General features: G+C 38.4%; 3 protein-coding genes across 3 annotated transcripts; 2 read left to right on the forward strand and 1 right to left on the reverse strand.

Moving 5' to 3' along the window:
* Window positions 1–362: 362 nt before the first annotated feature.
* Window positions 363–6,952, forward strand: suox (sulfite oxidase). The gene is made up of 4 exons (XM_019066476.2): window positions 363–591; window positions 3,939–4,005; window positions 4,252–4,444; window positions 5,154–6,952. Exons 1-4 carry the CDS (start codon window positions 450–452, stop codon window positions 6,651–6,653), a joined length of 1,902 nt encoding a protein of 633 aa, XP_018922021.2. The 5' UTR covers window positions 363–449; the 3' UTR covers window positions 6,654–6,952.
* Window positions 6,953–10,355: 3,403 nt separating this feature from the next.
* LOC109048652 (tubulin alpha-1B chain) lies at window positions 10,356–13,923 on the reverse strand. Its single transcript, XM_042733389.1, has 4 exons — window positions 13,767–13,923; window positions 11,979–12,204; window positions 11,742–11,890; window positions 10,356–11,623 (listed from the first exon to the last, which is right to left on the reverse strand). Exons 1-4 carry the CDS (start codon window positions 13,767–13,769, stop codon window positions 10,643–10,645), a joined length of 1,359 nt encoding a protein of 452 aa, XP_042589323.1. The 5' UTR covers window positions 13,770–13,923; the 3' UTR covers window positions 10,356–10,642.
* Window positions 13,924–14,608: 685 nt separating this feature from the next.
* LOC122138790 (tubulin alpha-1A chain-like) lies at window positions 14,609–17,074 on the forward strand. The gene is made up of 4 exons (XM_042733412.1): window positions 14,609–14,716; window positions 15,278–15,500; window positions 15,589–15,790; window positions 15,856–17,074. The coding sequence occupies exons 1-4, from the start codon at window positions 14,714–14,716 to the stop codon at window positions 16,835–16,837; spliced, it is 1,410 nt and encodes a 469-aa protein (XP_042589346.1). The 5' UTR covers window positions 14,609–14,713; the 3' UTR covers window positions 16,838–17,074.
* The last annotated feature ends 1,142 nt before the right edge of the window (window positions 17,075–18,216 follow it).

Consider the following 18,216-nt stretch of genomic DNA (forward strand, 5'->3'; position numbering starts at 1 on the left):
ATTATATTTTAAAATATATTCAAATAGAAGGCAGTTTAATTCCAATACCATTTCAGAACATTCATGTACTACTGTATTTTATGTATCAAATAATTGCATCCTTGGGGAGAATAAAAAAAACTTTTGACCTGCGCCTTGAACGTTCGACTATGAAATGTTCCAGAAAAAGAAAATGACAAATGTGTGATACTAAAATGAGCTAAATTATAATTTTATGAAAAAGATCATAGCCGTGTTTGCATTGCTGCAGATTAGTCTGTTAGTTTTAGGTCAAATTATTGGAAAAAGCAGAAGAAAGTCCAACAAAGGACACCCCGCTGACATCAGCAGGTAAATACGGTGACGTAAAAAAATAATCAGATGCGAGTTGATCGATTCAAACATTGGGAGAAGGGCTATTGAATATATGTATATTATATTAATATAATTTGAGAATCTGATGTTTTTGGATGTGGTGTAACCACAGTAAACGTGGTGCTTGTGATGATGCGACAGGCTGCGTACACGTCACACTCGTGCGTCTCATAAAGTTTCCGAGCGGCTCGAGAAGGATCTGTAGGTCGAGATCTCCGAAACTGCAGGATAGTTACAGTAAGATCACAACTCTTCTAGCAATTTATAGATCGGGAAATCGGCAGGGTTTGGAATTCAAAGCAACGCGGTTTGTGTGTGTGGTTTTGTATTTGAAGTTGTGCAGCGATGGGCTGGGTCGAAATTCGTTGGGTTGTTTTTTTGTTTTACGTGGCACCTGACTATTATTTTAGCCTGCTGTATACAAACGATTCGATCATTTTCTAATTTAATAAGGGTGCTAATTATTTCATTGCCATATCAATAATGGTGCATTTGTGTTCATTACATGATTTAACCATTCCTTGTTTACAAAAGCATATGTTTGAGTATTCTCTCTTTGATTGCAAACTACTGCACATGTGGCATAATTATGTTGGTTATCAAACGGCAGGTTTTTTTTTTTTTTTTTTTTATAACAAATGCATGTTCATTTGTTTAACCAGTCAAGGAAATTTAACTCTCAAAGTTACTAGAACCTCCTCGGTTTCTAAAACAATGACCAGTGCAACCTAGTTGGGCAATGAAACAAAAAACAGATTTAATTCATTTCCACCCACTAAATGACAAGTGAGGGTGTGTTAGACGCACAGTTCCAAGATTTACTGTCACAGAATAGCTACTGTATTATTTCCAAACAATTGGTTGGACTTTTTTCCAGTGAGACGTTTCTTGTGGACAAATTAAGTAGTTGACCGCTTACTATATTTGCACCACAGTTACAGAAATGTAGCCAACCTTGAATGAACAGTTTATTACAGTATTACACCACATTCCATCATTTTAATCCATTGTAAAGCCTAATAATAGTCTCATAGTTGGCTTTAATGTTAAATGAATAAGCGTAAATAAAGTCAGTAGGATTTGTTATTGATCCTTTTAATGAAAAGACAAGCAAGGTTCATGTTTTCTGTACACACAGAACTTCATGGACCAAAACAAGTGTCTTATCCACTATGACACAATCATGTCAGTCCAAATATTTGAGCAACAGTGACTCATTTCAAACCCTTTTGTTTCTTTGGTTACATGACTGTTTGGTGGCTTGTTTACAACGAGGCTGTAGTTTCATATTTTTATTTCCAAGAGATTTTCTCTATGCAGGAGTCTTTCTGCTTAACCCTGCTGTCCCTCTTCTTATCATGTGCAAATATATGTTAATGACAGGCCATAAACCGTTTTAAAACCAGTAGCTCATGCAGTGCATGTATCGCTGATATAAAGCTAATAGACTGCAATCCTAAGTGAGGTCTGGGCTGATATGTAATGTTGGGGTCAGTAAATAGATGTTTATTGGGCATAAATCATTTTGTGTTGCAGTGAGATATACAAAGTTTTAAGAGACTAGTTAGAATTTTCTTCTCTTTGGTCACTTCAGGACCAAAAGACATTTTGGACATTTTTATTTATTTATTTATTTTTTTTTTTTTTTGGTCATTACCCAGCAAGCTTACATGTGGTTGCAGTGATAAGATAAATATTTAGGTTTTGATGAGTCATGATGGTGGTTAGTCTGAAAAGTTCCATTCAGTATGTTTTAAATTCACCTGATGGCTCATATTTAAAACATTGCACACATTGCAAACACAGATAAAGACAAGTAAACTTATGTCCTGAGTACCTTGCGTTTTGTTAGTTTTACTGCCCTGCATCTTGTATTTTTCAATGCAGTAATCATATTCTGTGTTAGTGACTTCTTTGACATTAAACATTTTTTGTCCCATTGTTTAGAGAACTGATTGTTTGCACAAAATTCACATCCTTTTTTAATTATATATTTTTGTGTTTTTTCACTAAGATGAATACTTAGAGCAGTACTTGTGATGACTTATTGAATTTTACATGCATGAAAACACGACTGTGAGGGATAGACTTACAGACAATCTCACGCTTCGTATAAAGGTGGTAGTTGATATTTTGTTATTATAAATATTTTTTTTTGTATTCTTGAGGAATATTTCTTTTGGCATGCAGGATTAATCGTTGGAGCTGCCACCATGTTATTACAGTTTCAGGATACGTCATAACTCGCTTTCCAATGATGTGTTGTACTGTGTAGTTAATCAGCGAGTTGCAATGCTGTCAGAGAGGTTTCTAGCCTTTTCATCAGTACTGGTGCCCAGAGACCGCTGCGCTACAGCATGTGTCTTGAGACCAATGTTTTAAAAGGTTAAAGGGGTCATATGTTGCAATTTCAAGTTTTCCTTTCTCTTTGGAGTGTTACAAGCTGTTTGTGCATACATAAAATCCCTAGAGTTGCAAAGACTAAAGTCTCAAGCCCAAAGAGATATTCTTTATAAAAGTTAAGACTCATCCACGCTCTCCTAAAATGCCTTGTTTAAATGCGCCTACACGTCTACGTCACTGTGTGGGACGATTTGCATAACACCGCCCAAATGTTTACGCAAAGAAAGAAGGTGTAACTTTTATTCTCGCTGTTGCCGCCGGCGCCATGTTGTGGAGACGCTGTGTGTTTCGTTGTGAAAGCGAAGCTACTTTGTTTGGCCTTCCAAAAGTGGACACAACTAGAAATCAGTGGTTAAGTTGTATTTACAACACCGCTCCAGAACAGTTCAACCCAAATATTCAGATTTGTGCAGCGCATTTTACAGAGGACTGTTTGTAGCCTACAATGCTTCTGTGCACTAACTTCTTTTTACCTGACACAGCAGAAAATGCGAGACGTGATCGCAGTTGCCAGACACATACTTTTAGTGCATGTTTGCATAGAGAACAGTGGAAAAACTGTGTGCTAGCTTTAAACTTAATTTTGATATAACATTTTAAAAATGTCCAGTGTCTTACATCATCATAAAGGAAAAGGGTGGATCCTGAAGCTTACAGGTTGGAGATCGAGGGTCTCCCTGGTGGAGTATTATCACTTAGTTTCAGTGAGCTAAAGTCTCTTTTTCCAAAACACACCATCACAGCGACGCTTCAGTGCGCCGGGAAATGTCATTCTGAGATGAACAAAGTCAAGTTCTTTTCATGTACATTATTGTGAACACTTTTGTGTCGTTTACCCATCTACTTGAAAACATTAAAAACTACATAGGGTCACTTCCCCTAAAACATATGATCATTATCAATTTGCGTTAAATATTACCTTTTAATGGAAAGTTGGAGGTTATGGCCTATACCAAAAGCAATATCCTAAATCTCCATTATTGATGAATTTTGATGATGAATACTGATAAATTTTTTAATTACTTTCATCTGCTTTTCTGTGGAATGATAAAAGATCAAATATAAAATCTTATTATATTCATTGTATAACATGGACTGGATTCACACTAGTCATCAAAACGTTAAGGTTTTAGACTGTCATCGTACTTTGACATTTTGTTGTTCTTTGTCTCTTTTCTCAGAAAGAGCAATGCAGCACCTAAAGCATTGCCAAGGTCTTGCTCAGGTCTTCCTTATCAGGAGTCAAAGGTAATTCTGCCATTTCATAAACCTTAAACCTTTGTTCCTTATCATTTAATCATTTCCAAATAAGACACATGAAAGTTTATCTTTCGCTTAGTCTGACTCTGAATCCCCCACATGGCACCTTGATTTAATGATTTGCTTAATGTAAATGATTGAAAATACATGGCCAGATTCTGTGAAATGCTCTGTGAAAAATTTGAAAATGTTTGTTATAATGAAATTCTTTCTGAAACATCTCTTAACTCTCAGTTCCAGACTTTCAAAGAGCGTTATCCCGTCACTGTCCGTGTGGGATGGTCATTTCTCTTGTCGCTGGAGGAGTACTGGTGGACATGGAAGACAGAAATACTTTAATGACAGGCTGCCGAAGTTTAGATTTGCCCTGGCAGGGCTGCTGGCAGGTACTGGAGCTGTTTTAGCCTATAAGCTCCACCAAGACAAGGTGAGACACCTGATATGTTTTCTGATTCCTAAATAATGAAAAATCTCTAAAGGCATAACCAGGGGAAGATATCTACAGCAGTGGGTGCATATAAATCTACTAAAAATAACAACAACGTCACACAACCGATGAAAATAACCTTTCCAATCAGGGTTGATTAATTTGTTGAAAATGCACAAAACAAGTCACAAAAAAGGATTGCTTTGACAAACTTTGTGTTTCAAACACGTTTGGAAATGTGCTTCTGTTGCCAAAAGGTTTGTCATGTTTTTCTCAGGAATAACAAAGATGTATGTGTACATTGTCATTACTCATACTTGTTGAGAAGGAGGGAGAAAGTTAATCATGTTTTGTAAATATGTTTTTTTGTTTGTGCAAAACGTTCAAAAACAACGTAAATTGAACTTAAGAAACTTATTCAAATAAAAATGTCATGACCTCTTTAAATTTTGTGTGTAAATAAGGATGTCAAAACCGACTGCAAAGTCAAACCCTGTCAATTATTACTAAAGTCTTACAAAATCATACAGTTTGACGTAAAAGACCATTGATGTCTCACAGTCTGTAAGATCTCACCGGGCTCATATCATACTATCTGACAAGCAACAATTGTAAAGGGCATAAAAATTGCAGTGTGCCTGGTGCTTTAGTTGTCATTGAGCAATCTTTTTTTTTTAATTGAGTTTTTATTGTGTCTGTTTTTGTTCAGGTTCAGTTGGCTGCTACCTCAGCACAGTTACGGGTAACGCAGACTTCAGATCTTCCCGTTTACACCCTAGAAGAAGTCACAAAGCATCGTTCCCTTGACAGTGGTGTGTGGGTCACCTATAAAGGAGGAGTCTACGATATCACTGAATTTGTGGCCATTCACCCTGGTGGTGACAAAATACTTCTGGCTGCAGGTGGAGCTCTGGAACCATACTGGGCATTATATGCCGTTCATCAGCAAGACCATGTTCTAGAAATCCTCTCTGAATATAAAATTGGTGTTCTTAATCCAGAGAGTTACAAGAAGCAAGAGAGTGCCAACCCTTCAGACCCTTACTCTGCTGAGCCAACACGTCACCCTGCTCTTCAAATCAACACTCTAAAACCTTTCAATGCCGAACCACCTGCATCTATACTTTCGGATAATTACATCACCCCTTCAGTCATATTTTTTAAGCGTAATCATCTGCCAGTGCCGAGGGTGGATCCTGAAGCTTACCGGTTGGAGATTGAGGGTCTCTCTGGTGGAGTAGTATCACTTAGTCTAAGTGAGCTAAAGTCTCGTTTTCCAAAACACACCATTACAGCGACGCTTCAGTGCGCCGGGAACCGTCGTTCTGAGATGAACAAAGTCAAGCAAGTCAAAGGTCTCAATTGGGGCATTGCCGCAATAAGCAACGCTACATGGTCAGGTGCACGTCTGCGGGATGTACTATTATACTATGGCTTTGGAACAGAGGTTGCAGCAAAAGCTAAACATCTCCAGTTTGAAGGGTTGGACAAGGATGTGACGGGTACAGCATATGGTGCATCTATTCCACTGAACAAGGCTGTGAGCGAAGAAGGTGATGTTCTCCTCGCGTATGAGATGAATGGCGAGGACCTCCCACCTGACCACGGCTACCCAGTCCGTGTAGTTGTACCTGGAGTTGTTGGAGCCCGCAATGTCAAATGGTTGGGGAAAATTGTTGTAAGTGATGAAGAAAGCAAGAGTCACTGGCAGCAGAATGATTACAAAGGCTTTTCTCCAGGCACTGACTGGGACACTGTGGACTTCAAATCAGCACCAGCCATCCAGGAGCTCCCCATACAGTCAGCCATCACTCACCCAGCAGAGGGAACCTCAGTAGACCGCAGTGATAGGGAGGTGACTGTGAAAGGCTATGCGTGGAGTGGGGGAGGAAGAGAGGTTGTGAGAGTGGACGTCTCGGTAGATGGAGGGAAAACGTGGCATGTAGCCAAACTTCGCACTAGTGATCAAGGACAGCACCCTGCTCCTCCTCCTCCACCTGGAAGAGCCTGGGCTTGGAAGCTGTGGGAGATAGATGTCCCAATTCCTCATAGGGCTCAGGAGCTGGAGATTGTGTGCAAAGCAGTGGACAGTGGTTACAACATGCAGCCAGACACTGTCGCTCCAATCTGGAACTTACGAGGAGTGCTTAGTAATGCGTGGCATCGAGTAAAGGTAAAAGTGAGTGAGGGTTTCAAAGACCAAAAATGAACTTTGTATGTAAACGTAAAATGCATATAAACAAAATTGTTGGAATTCTCTTTGGTGCAGGTTGGGTTGTGGCTTTGCAACTGTTTTGAGCTTGTGGGTTCTTGAAAGTGCTTGAAATTATTTTGATTTTACTCACATAACTGGCTTCATGGATAATTCCTGGTGATCAGGACTAGGACACTTAGTCAAAACTGACTGTACCAAACAAATTATTCTTTAGTACTTAAGATAATCTTAAGAACATGTAAGTGTACTCAAATGTGATATTTTGGGACACAATGAATATGAATTAAGATTAATTTTTAGTATAAAAAGTACAAAATTATTGCGTGAAAATAGAGGACTAAGTACATTATGGAAGTCCCCTTTTTTATCTGGGTTGCTATCATGAAATCTTTTGACATGTAAACCACTTCGTTCATAATTGTATTCTGAACATCAGCATGTTCAGTGATGAAGGCTTGCATTTCCACTGACAACTGATTGTTACATAAACTGCCTACTAATAAGGTCTGTTTAAGAATCGTATTCTTATGTTTTAAAGGTGCTGTATGTAGGATTGACACAGAATGGTTGAACTAGGTATTGCAGTCCAAATTCAAAATATTGGAGAGGGTTATTTTCACCCGGTCCCTCCTCCTCAGACTTGACGCACACGCAGGTTGCCAGATTGACGCTCTGACCCCTTTCGTTTGCCGACTTGCATGACTGAAATTAAATGCGCTGTGTTTCCTGCCAACTGGCCACCTCGGGAGCCGAAATACAATTGGGTAAACTGGCAGTGGATGGGTTTCACAAACCAAAAGAGAGACCGACATTCCAGCCTGGAACGCACATTTTTAAAGGGAAATAACTGACCGTAGCATTGTTTTTCAGATAAACAAATATGTTAACTTAGCATGTTTCTTAAATACCTGCAAACATATTATGGTATTTTTATGCTTTAGTAGAGTCAAAAACTTACATACACCCCCTTATATATATATATATATATATATATATAATATATATATATATATATATATATATATATATAGATGCAATTAAAAAAAAATTGTTACACATTTTTTTTGTGTAACTTATTTCAAATATTGAAACTTTCATATATTCGAGATTTATTACATTAAAAGTAAAACATTTCAGAAGTTTTTTTTTGTTGTTTTAATTTTGATGATTAGAGCTTACAGCTCATGAAAGTCAAAAATCCTGTATCTCATAATATTAGAATATTTGCATTTGAGTGTCATTAAATGACTATCCCTAAAGTATAAATTCCGGGGACCTCTTGTTCTTTGAAACCATCTTGGGGAAGGCTGCTGACTTGGCAATGGTCCAGAAGACAATCATTGACATCCTCCACAAAGAGTGTAGTTCACAGAAGGTCATTACTGAAAGGGGTGGCTGTTCACAGAGTGCTGTATCAAAGCATATTAAATGCAAAGTTGACTGTAAGGAAGAAATTGGGTAGGAAAAGGTGCACAAGCAACAGGGTGTTCACAAGCTTGAGAATACTGCCAAGTCGGTGCATCAAGAGTCACCATGCTTAGACATCTTCAGGAGGGCTACCAAGCCACTTCTGAAACAGAAACAAAGTCAGAAGCATCTTACCTGGGCTAAGGAGAAAAGGAACTAGTCTGTTGCTCAGTGGTCAAAAGTTTTTTTTTTTTTTTTTTTTTTTTTTTTTTTAATTTTTTGCATTTAATTTGGAAATCAAGGTCTGGAGTCTGGAGGAAGACTGGCGAGGCACAGAATCCAAGCTGCTTGAAGTCTAGTGTGAAGTTGGGGTGCCGTGATGTCTGCTGGTGTTGGTCCATTGTGTTTTATCAAGTCAAAGCCAATGCAGCCATCTACCAGGAGATTTTGGAGCACTTTATGCTTCGATCTGCTGACAAACTTTATGGAGAGGCTGATTTCCTTTTCCAGCATGACTTAAGCACCTGCCCACAGTGCCAAAACCACTTCCAAGTGGTTTGCTGACCATGATATTACTGTGCTTGATTGGCCAGCCAACATGCCTGACCTGAATACCCCATATAGAATCTATGGGATATTTTCAAGAGAAAGATGAGAAACAGTGGATCCGAGCTGAAGACTCAGCAGAGCCACAGGCTGATCACTTCCATGCCACACCTCACTGATGCTGGAGTTTGTGCTGAAGGAGCCCCGACCAATTATTGAGTGCATAAAGCAACATACTTTAAAGAACTTTAACTTTTCAGTTTTACATATCCTTTTTATGATTGATCTTAGGAAATATTTTAATATCTTGAGATACTGGATTTTGGAGCTGTAAGCTCTAATCATCAAAATTAAAATAAAAAGGAGTATGATATAAACGTGGTTTTGCACAGCTTGTCAGTGAACAACGGCTCTGTGTAGTAAATGCTGCTCCATGTGAAAGCACGCACATGATGGAGATTTACAGAACCAGCTTTACTGACAATATGCACATTAAATATTGAATGAGATTTATCAAGCAGCCCTAATGTGTGTATACGTGTGTGTGTGTATATATGTATGTAATGTGTTCTCAATTAAAATTATTCAACCCCTAGATCCTGTATAATATTTTACAAATGTAAGCTTTTCTTAAGTTTATCTGTTTAATGGCATACTGGAAGTGATCAATATGCAATGTGATGTCAATATATAATATTTTTTGAGTTGTAGTTTTTTTTCCCCTTAATGCAGCTTGGTTTTAATTATTCAGCCCTTGTTTTAACATTGCTGTTCATAACATCACTTACTGGTATCGCAAGGTGCAATTTCATAATAAAACAAATTAATATTTTGTGGCCTGTATAATAACACTTTCTAAGCTTCAACTGTGACACATACATAAAATTAGCTCATGAATGCAACTCACGTTTAGCACATTCATGATGACATTCATGTCATCGGCCGCACAGTCAAGACATCTTAATCCTAGTTTTGCTTCCTAGAACATATTTTATCATTATATCCAGTAATTATATTTTTCATACCATCACAAGCTGGCTTTGATTTTGAGTTTTTAAATACATAATTAAGGTGTGTAAAATTGAATTAAAAACTTTTATTAGAAAATGTTATTAAAAATAATAATTACAATTTTAGAATGAAAGGAAAAATAAAGTGGCTATAGAGGCTGTTTAGTGTGGTTAAAATAGAAATGAATGCAGAACCACATTCCACTGGCTTCAACACCATGCCATTGGAAAATAGGTATACTGGAGTAAAATTCAGAGTACTACAGTGCCATATCATGACAAATGTAGGTTTCCTATATTAAAATTACATTTTACAGTCCCACTTCTTTAAATACATAAGTAAAATGGCATTTGAATGTTGATTTATTTTGTATCCATTTAAACATTACTATTGTAATGTTCAGCGCGTATTGTAGGAGTATTATATTGTAAATGCAATACCTAATACAATTTGTAATGTGAATCTAATTGATATTTTGTCAATCACTACTTAGAAGTAAATACTCAAATGTGTTAAATGAATTTTGTCTTATTCTTTTGGAATATTGATTTTAGAATATGGTATACTTCATGTTAAATATTAAACTGCAGTATGTCATTAAGGGAAAAAGAAAATAGACATTCATCCATTCATATGTCTATGAATTTGTCTATATATTGTGTGGGTGTGTGTGTGTGCGTATAAATTGAATGTTTTTATGGGGTGTCAGTGAAAGGATACACAACTCGTGTCTTGAAATGATCAATTTATTGCAGACGTCAGTAAGGTCAGTGCATCATTTTATTTGATCTACACACACTAATTGGAGGAATCACAAAATATGACTCAATCTCAGTTGACTGCAGCATTAAATATGTAATTGACATGATCTAAAGAACAAATGTTTACTATACGATAGACAAACTGAATACTCACTTGACACGTTACTTGTCACCTTTAAAGACTCATTTCATTTACATTTCTGACTAAACTGATTATTGATGCAAAGCTGTAACTGACCTGGAGAAGAAAAAAATATCTTAATACTCCTCTCCCTCCTCTTCTCCTTCTCCCTCGACTGAATCTACACCCACCTCCTCGTAATCTTTCTCCAGGGCTGCCATGTCTTCTCTAGCCTCAGAGAACTCTCCCTCCTCCATACCTTCACCTACGTACCAGTGCACAAAGGCACGTTTGGCGTACATCAGATCGAATTTATGATCAAGTCTGGCCCAAGCCTCTGCAATAGCAGTGGTGTTGCTTAGCATGCACACAGCTCGCTGCACCTTAGCCAAATCACCTCCAGGTACAACGGTAGGGGGCTGGTAGTTGATACCGACCTTGAAACCAGTTGGACACCAGTCCACAAACTGGATGGAGCGCTTGGTCTTTATGGTGGCAATAGCAGCATTTACATCTTTAGGTACAACATCACCACGGTACAACAGACAGCAAGCCATGTACTTGCCGTGACGTGGGTCACATTTGACCATCTGATTAGACGGCTCAAAGCAAGCATTAGCGATCTCAGCCACTGAGAGCTGCTCATGGTAAGCTTTCTCAGCAGAGATCACAGGAGCGTAAGTTGCTAAAGGAAAATGGATACGTGGATACGGCACCAAGTTGGTCTGAAACTCAGTTAAGTCAACATTCAGGGCGCCATCAAACCTTAGGGAGGCAGTAATGGAGGACACTATCTGACTAATCAGCCTGTTAAGGTTGGTGTAAGTGGGACGCTCGATATCAAGGTTTCTACGGCAGATGTCATAGATGGCCTCATTGTCGACCATGAAAGCACAGTCTGAGTGCTCGAGTGTGGTGTGGGTGGTAAGAATGGAGTTGTAGGGCTCCACCACAGCAGTAGACACCTGTGGAGCTGGGTAGATGGAGAACTCAAGCTTGGACTTCTTTCCATAATCAACAGAAAGGCGCTCCATCAGTAAAGAGGTGAAACCAGAACCAGTTCCTCCTCCAAAGCTGTGGAACACCAAGAAGCCCTGAAGTCCAGTGCACTGGTCAGCCTATGAAGAGGGGGAATGAAAAGAAACAGTTATCAAATCTATCATATTTAATATTGAGTTAAAACCTAAACAAATGTTGAATGAAAACATGCTGACTGTGATTACAAAGATGGCTTACCAGTTTGCGAATCCTGTCAAGAACTAGATCAATGATCTCTTTGCCGATAGTGTAATGGCCACGAGCGTAGTTGTTAGCTGCATCCTCCTTTCCGGTGATCAGCTGCTCAGGGTGGAACAGCTGACGGTAAGTTCCGGTGCGAACCTCATCTGAACCGCAAAAAAGAGTGTGGAGAGAATGAAATCTGTGAAGCTTGTGGACTAACCATAAGAGACGGCTAATCAGACAATTACTAACCAATCACAGTGGGCTCCAGATCTACAAACACTGCCCGGGGAACATGCTTGCCAGCTCCTGTCTCACTGAAAATAGCTGTGTTGAAGGAGTCATCCCCTCCACCAATGGTCTTATCACTGGGCATCTGTCCATCCGGCTGAATCCCATGCTCAAGGCAGTAAAGTTCCCAGCAGGCATTGCCAATCTGGACACCGGCTTGACCCACATGAATGGAAATACACTCACGCTGTTGTGGAAAAGGAAAATAAATGACTCTGTCATAAACATTTATCCTGAAAATTATGATAATTTCCTGTAATGAGACATAATGAAGCTTTATAAAATGTAATTTTATAATGATGTATTTGATTGCACAACAAAATGAATTCAAATTTATAATTTTGTAACAAAACGTTATTAGGTAAACATTTTAAGTTGTGCTATGAAACCCATAACTATAAAAATATGATACCAACACCATTTCAGAAGTGTAATTATCCAAGCTAGGCAACAATGGCATGCAATGTGAAATGCCAGATGATATAAAATAGCTTGTCCCACATAAATGGAAATACACTCATGCTGCTTTAAAGAAGAAAAGCAACAGATTTATTATATAATAGTTAGTTGCAGCCTTATATAATTTTGATTTACTACGTGACTATGAGATAGAAAGGTACATACTTTGCAAATGTAAACTGGTTGTTGCAATAAATTTGACATGACAACATGCAATTCTATGCTTTAGGTGTAAGACTGAATATGGCCAAAGAGGCAAGAGCAACCATGGATGCCACCTGCCTCCTCCTCTTCTATTTGAAAAGCTCAAGCTCCACCCAGCTGTTCCCTATTTCTTGCCTGGCAACATGGGTTTACTTAAAGAACTACAAGCCATTTTACAAATTGCAGGACTATTTTTCAATCTACAGTCTATGCGATATAAATTCAGTCCAAACCAAGGCTTATTATTCTGGGTTTATACATAATTTCTTTGCTGATAGGAATAACAGAATTTGTTTAAAGCACTGTTACACTCAGAAGAATACTGTTTCTAGTAGGCTACAGCATATGTTTCCTGGGTTTAGCTGGTCAGAGTAGATTATTTATTTAGAGTAGTGCATTTAATGAGATTATGACTGTCTGCATATGCTGCAGTGTGCACTCACTGCTATGCCCTTGATGTTTAAAATTTCACAAAACAATAAACGATTCCTATAAGCAAGGATAGTTCTAAACAAAACCAAAACGTCTTTAGTCCACACATAAATAAATAGGCCTACATGCCCTTGTGAATTAAACCTCTGCTACTTAATCAATGGATTTGACCGTCAAAAGGTCTAATATATTTATGACGTAGACTTCTTGACCACAGTTGTGTATTAGACCTATAGGCTATATTGTATAGGTGTTTTAATATTGTAGACTATCGCCGTGTTTAAATAATCATCTTTGCTTCGACGTAAAATATTATCACTGTGAACATCTTAACGATTGAGTCGCGCAGAATGAATACCTAGATTGAAAACTGAAAATCATGTAGGCTACTAATAAACAGTTCATCAGCATCAAACAGACGAAAAGCGGCCACACATCCCGATATAAAAATAGCAGAGAGTCTACAATATTCAGCAGGAATATATCGAGCAGATGCAGTTTATTAAAGCGATGGCACAGGTGTAGTGCTCCTCTGTAACCTGCCTTAACTAATCCAATAATTATAATGTAGCTACACAAGATTAAGCATATAGGCCTACATTCTTTAAAATAATATAGCCTAAAATGTGATAATGCAGCTAGTCAGCTACTCACCATTTTCGTATACTTTGGACTAAACTGGAAACAATATTTTGCTGTACTGCGTTACTGTTGTCGACGGCGAAGAGTCGATGTAGTAACTGCGCGCAAACCTCGAGTCGAATCGCTTTTATAGCGCGACAGAGCGTCATGATATGTGACCTACTACAACACTCAGGCTTTTTGCGTGCCGTTGATTTATGAATAATCTCTGGGAATAATTTGAAATAATTGTCACTTTATAGAATTCCCAGAGCATTTTATGTAGGCTACACTTTAAAAAAAAAAATGAAATAAACCCGCTATAGCTATGACACTGAGTCAGTCAGTTCAAGTTCTCTTTCAAAATCAGAAAGATTTATTTTACATTTCTTGTTGAACAGTTTTGTTTTGTTTTTTTGGTAGTCTGCAGCATTGTGACGTCATCTACTGCAGCAGAGTCTCAGACGGGCGGTGGCCCTGGTGCGTTTAGACTGGCCCTACAAATATTGTCTAGACAGCAAATATAAAGGTTTTAAAACACATTTGCATGTTTGCATGGATCAGAATGATAAGGTGCGGCTGCATCAAAGCATTTAAAACGCGTCTATTGTTATTCATGTGTAACTATCGGTCTGTTCTGAATGTGTTATAAGAAATGTGTTAAGTAGGTTTATTGAAATTTACAGTCAAAATCAACACGTATGGCATAATATTCAAATATCATTTTAAAAGATTTTTAGGATGCAGATTTTATTCAGTCTAATAAAATTACACGAATGCCACTTTGTGTGATGTTTGTAATTTAGCTTATAGTTTCTGTGCATTTTACAGTATTTGGAGTGTTTTTAGAAGATGTATTTGGTTGTTCATAAGCTGAGCCACTCCCTCCTGCAGCTTGCTCTGTCATAGCGACATCTCCATCTTCTCTGCAGTGAGATCAGCACATATCAGCGTCTGCAGCAGCTGGAAAAAACGACAAAATGGTAAGTGAATACTTTAATTTCTCTGTTCATTTTCTGTCTTATAATATTCATCTTATTTTGCTGTTTTGCACTTTAATCAGAGGGTTTTGCACAGTTCTTGTAATTTATTGTGGCTCGTCATTGTTAGAAGAAGCATGATGAGCTGTCTATTATTCATAAGACAACATTTCTGGTTTGAGAGCCTAAAAAGCTACAGCTACAGCTAAATAGCTATTTTATATATTTTTCAAAAGCTGATTTTGCAGTTTTTGAAATATAACGGTGTTTGCACATTGCAAGCCATTGTTGCTTAGCTTATTTGGATAATTATGCATGTGAAAATTTGCTGATATTTTATTTTTATACAGGTATGAGTTTAATAATACAGCTTAGAAGGTTTTGCTAAAAACATGTTTTGTTGGTAAATAAATATAAATTCGTATTCAATGTTTTGTGTAATCAAATATATCGTTATAAAATGTAATTTTATAAAGCTTTATTGTGTCTCATTATTGGTAATTTATCCTAATTTTCAGGATAAATGTTTATGACAGAGTCATTTATTTTCCTTTTCCACAACAGCGTGAGTGTATTTCCATTCATGTGGGTCAAGCCGGTGTCCAGATTGGCAATGCCTGCTGGGAACTTTACTGCCTTGAGCATGGGATTCAGCCGGATGGACAGATGCCCAGTGATAAGACCATTGGTGGAGGGGATGACTCCTTCAACACTTTTTTCAGTGAGACAGGAGCTGGCAAGCATGTTCCCCGGGCAGTGTTTGTAGATCTGGAGCCCACTGTGATTGGTTAGTAATTGTCTGATTAGCCGTCTCTTATGGTTAGTCCACAGACTTCACAGATTTCATTCTCTCCACACTCTTTTTTGCGGTTCAGATGAGGTTCGCACCGGAACTTACCGCCAGCTTTTCCACCCTGAGCAGCTGATCACCGGAAAGGAGGATGCAGCTAACAACTACGCTCGTGGCCATTACACTATCGGCAAAGAGATCATTGATATAGTTCTTGACAGGATTCGCAAACTGGTAAGCCATCTTTGTAATCACAGTCAGCATGTTTTCATTCAACATTTGTTTAGGTTTTAACTCAATATTAAATATGATAGATTTGATAACTGTTTCTTTTCATTCCCCCTCTTCATAGGCCTGACCAGTGCACTGGACTTCAGGGCTTCTTGGTGTTCCACAGCTTTGGAGGAGGAACTGGTTCTGGGTTCACCTCTTTACTGATGGAGCGCCTTTCTGTTGATTATGGAAAGAAGTCCAAGCTTGAGTTCTCCATCTACCCAGCTCCACAGGTGTCTACTGCTGTGGTGGAGCCCTACAACTCCATTCTTACCACCCACACCACACTCGAGCACTCAGACTGCGCTTTCATGGTCGACAATGAGGCCATCTATGACATCTGCCGTAGAAACCTTGATATTGAGCGTCCCACTTACACCAACCTTAACAGGTTGATAGGTCAGATCGTGTCCTCCATTACTGCCTCCCTAAGGTTTGATGGCGCCCTGAATGTTGACTTAACTGAGTTTCAGACCAACTTGGTGCCGTATCCACGTATCCATTTTCCTTTAGCAACTTACGCTCCTGTGATCTCTGCTGAGAAAGCTTACCATGAGCAGCTCTCAGTGGCTGAGATCACTAATGCTTGCTTTGAGCCGTCTAATCAGATGGTCAAATGTGACCCACGTCACGGCAAGTACATGGCTTGCTGTCTGTTGTACCGTGGTGATGTTGTCCCTAAAGATGTAAATGCTGCTATTGCCACCATAAAGACCAAGCGCTCCATCCAGTTTGTGGACTGGTGTCCAACTGGTTTCAAGGTCGGTATTAACTACCAGCCCCCTACCGTTGTACCTGGAGGTGATTTGGCTAAGGTGCAGCGAGCTGTGTGCATGCTAAGCAACACCACTGCTATTGCGGAGGCTTGGGCCAGACTTGATCATAAGTTCGATCTGATGTACGCTAAGCGTGCCTTTGTGCACTGGTACGTAGGTGAAGGTATGGAAGAGGGAGAGTTCTCTGAGGCTAGAGAAGACATGGCAGCCCTGGAGAAAGATTACGAGGAGGTGGGTGTAGATTCAGTCGAGGGAGAAGGAGAAGAGGAGGGAGAGGAGTATTAGAATTCCTTCGTTGTCATGCATTATTCAGAATGAAAATGGATAGCAGGTAGCCTTTAGACTGAATAATTTCACAAGCTTTAAAAACGGCAACAGACATAATGTTCTGCCTACTTGGTGTTAGCTTGAATGTGTGTAATTTGCTGACAAATGTTACAACGAAAGCTAATTGTGGATATTCTATGTGCTTTTTTTGTTTGTTTACTTGTTTAAGGAACTCAATAAAAACCTTAAAATGTGCATCCATATGCTTTTGATCATGTTTTGAATAAATTTAAGGGGACTTCAATAATTAACTGACCTTTTTCCCCTTTATCTTTGGAAATAAAACAGTTTGATTTACTATGTAGAAAAAATAACTTTTAAAACATCCTCCTGTTTTCAGTTGGTCTTAACTAATGACAAGATGAGTAACATTTGGGAAAGTCTTCATGTCAAGCTTTTGCGAATGAAAAATGTTTCCATTTCCAAATCAATCAAATCAAATAATGCAGGAGTTTATTATATTTTCAAAAGCACAATTTTGACCAAAATTAAGCTAATTGTATGAGGTCTCATAAAAATATATATAACTATTATTAATACTACAATGAACGAATTGGAAATTATTTGTAATTTAAGGTATAATTTATGCTACTCAGGGTATTATAATGACTAATGATTATTTTCACTTTTTTGTACTTTTTAGTAAAGTTATTGTGCAGGTACATGTATTGATTGATTGATTTATGTGGTACTGATGTAAAAGCACGTAAAAGGGGCAAGATGACGTCAAAGGAGCACAAACATTTACATAAACACTGTCTCCAGAGCAAGACATCGACAAATAGTCATCTTCTCACCATAGGCCCCGCCGACTGGCATCCAGTCGTTAACGGCTGACTTGATTACGCTTAAGGCAAATGTGTCATATCGTCAAAACGAATAGAAATTACAATCACTGGCGCTATCTTGTCTACACCAGATTCAGTATACACATGTACATTCGCTTTCTGACACAGTCCACACACTTGAGTCTGTCGTCAGGACAAATGGAGTGAAATAACGTTTGCTTTGACGCAGTTGGTATAAACAGCTCGTTCACATCTTTGTTCAGCAATAAGAAGGATTCCAGGTTATCAGTTGGATAGTTTATATTTAATGGCTTAGGATTTTGGTTTGTAAAAGAGGCACAGTGTCATGGAGAATTCACAAAGAAACATTTGTTGAGAGATCAGCTGCATCACAAACCGTAAGTAAATGATTTCATATTTTGATCATGCTGGCAAAACACTCACATGCAATAGTAAGGGGGTGGGGCATGGATACTGTTTCCTATGCAATGACATTAGCCAATCACAACAGTGGCCGATTACTGGCAAGAATTAAAGGACACGCCTCTT

The sequence above is a fragment of the Cyprinus carpio genome, chromosome B11 (assembly GCF_018340385.1).
Source record: "Cyprinus carpio isolate SPL01 chromosome B11, ASM1834038v1, whole genome shotgun sequence".
Lineage (NCBI taxonomy): Eukaryota > Metazoa > Chordata > Actinopteri > Cypriniformes > Cyprinidae > Cyprinus > Cyprinus carpio.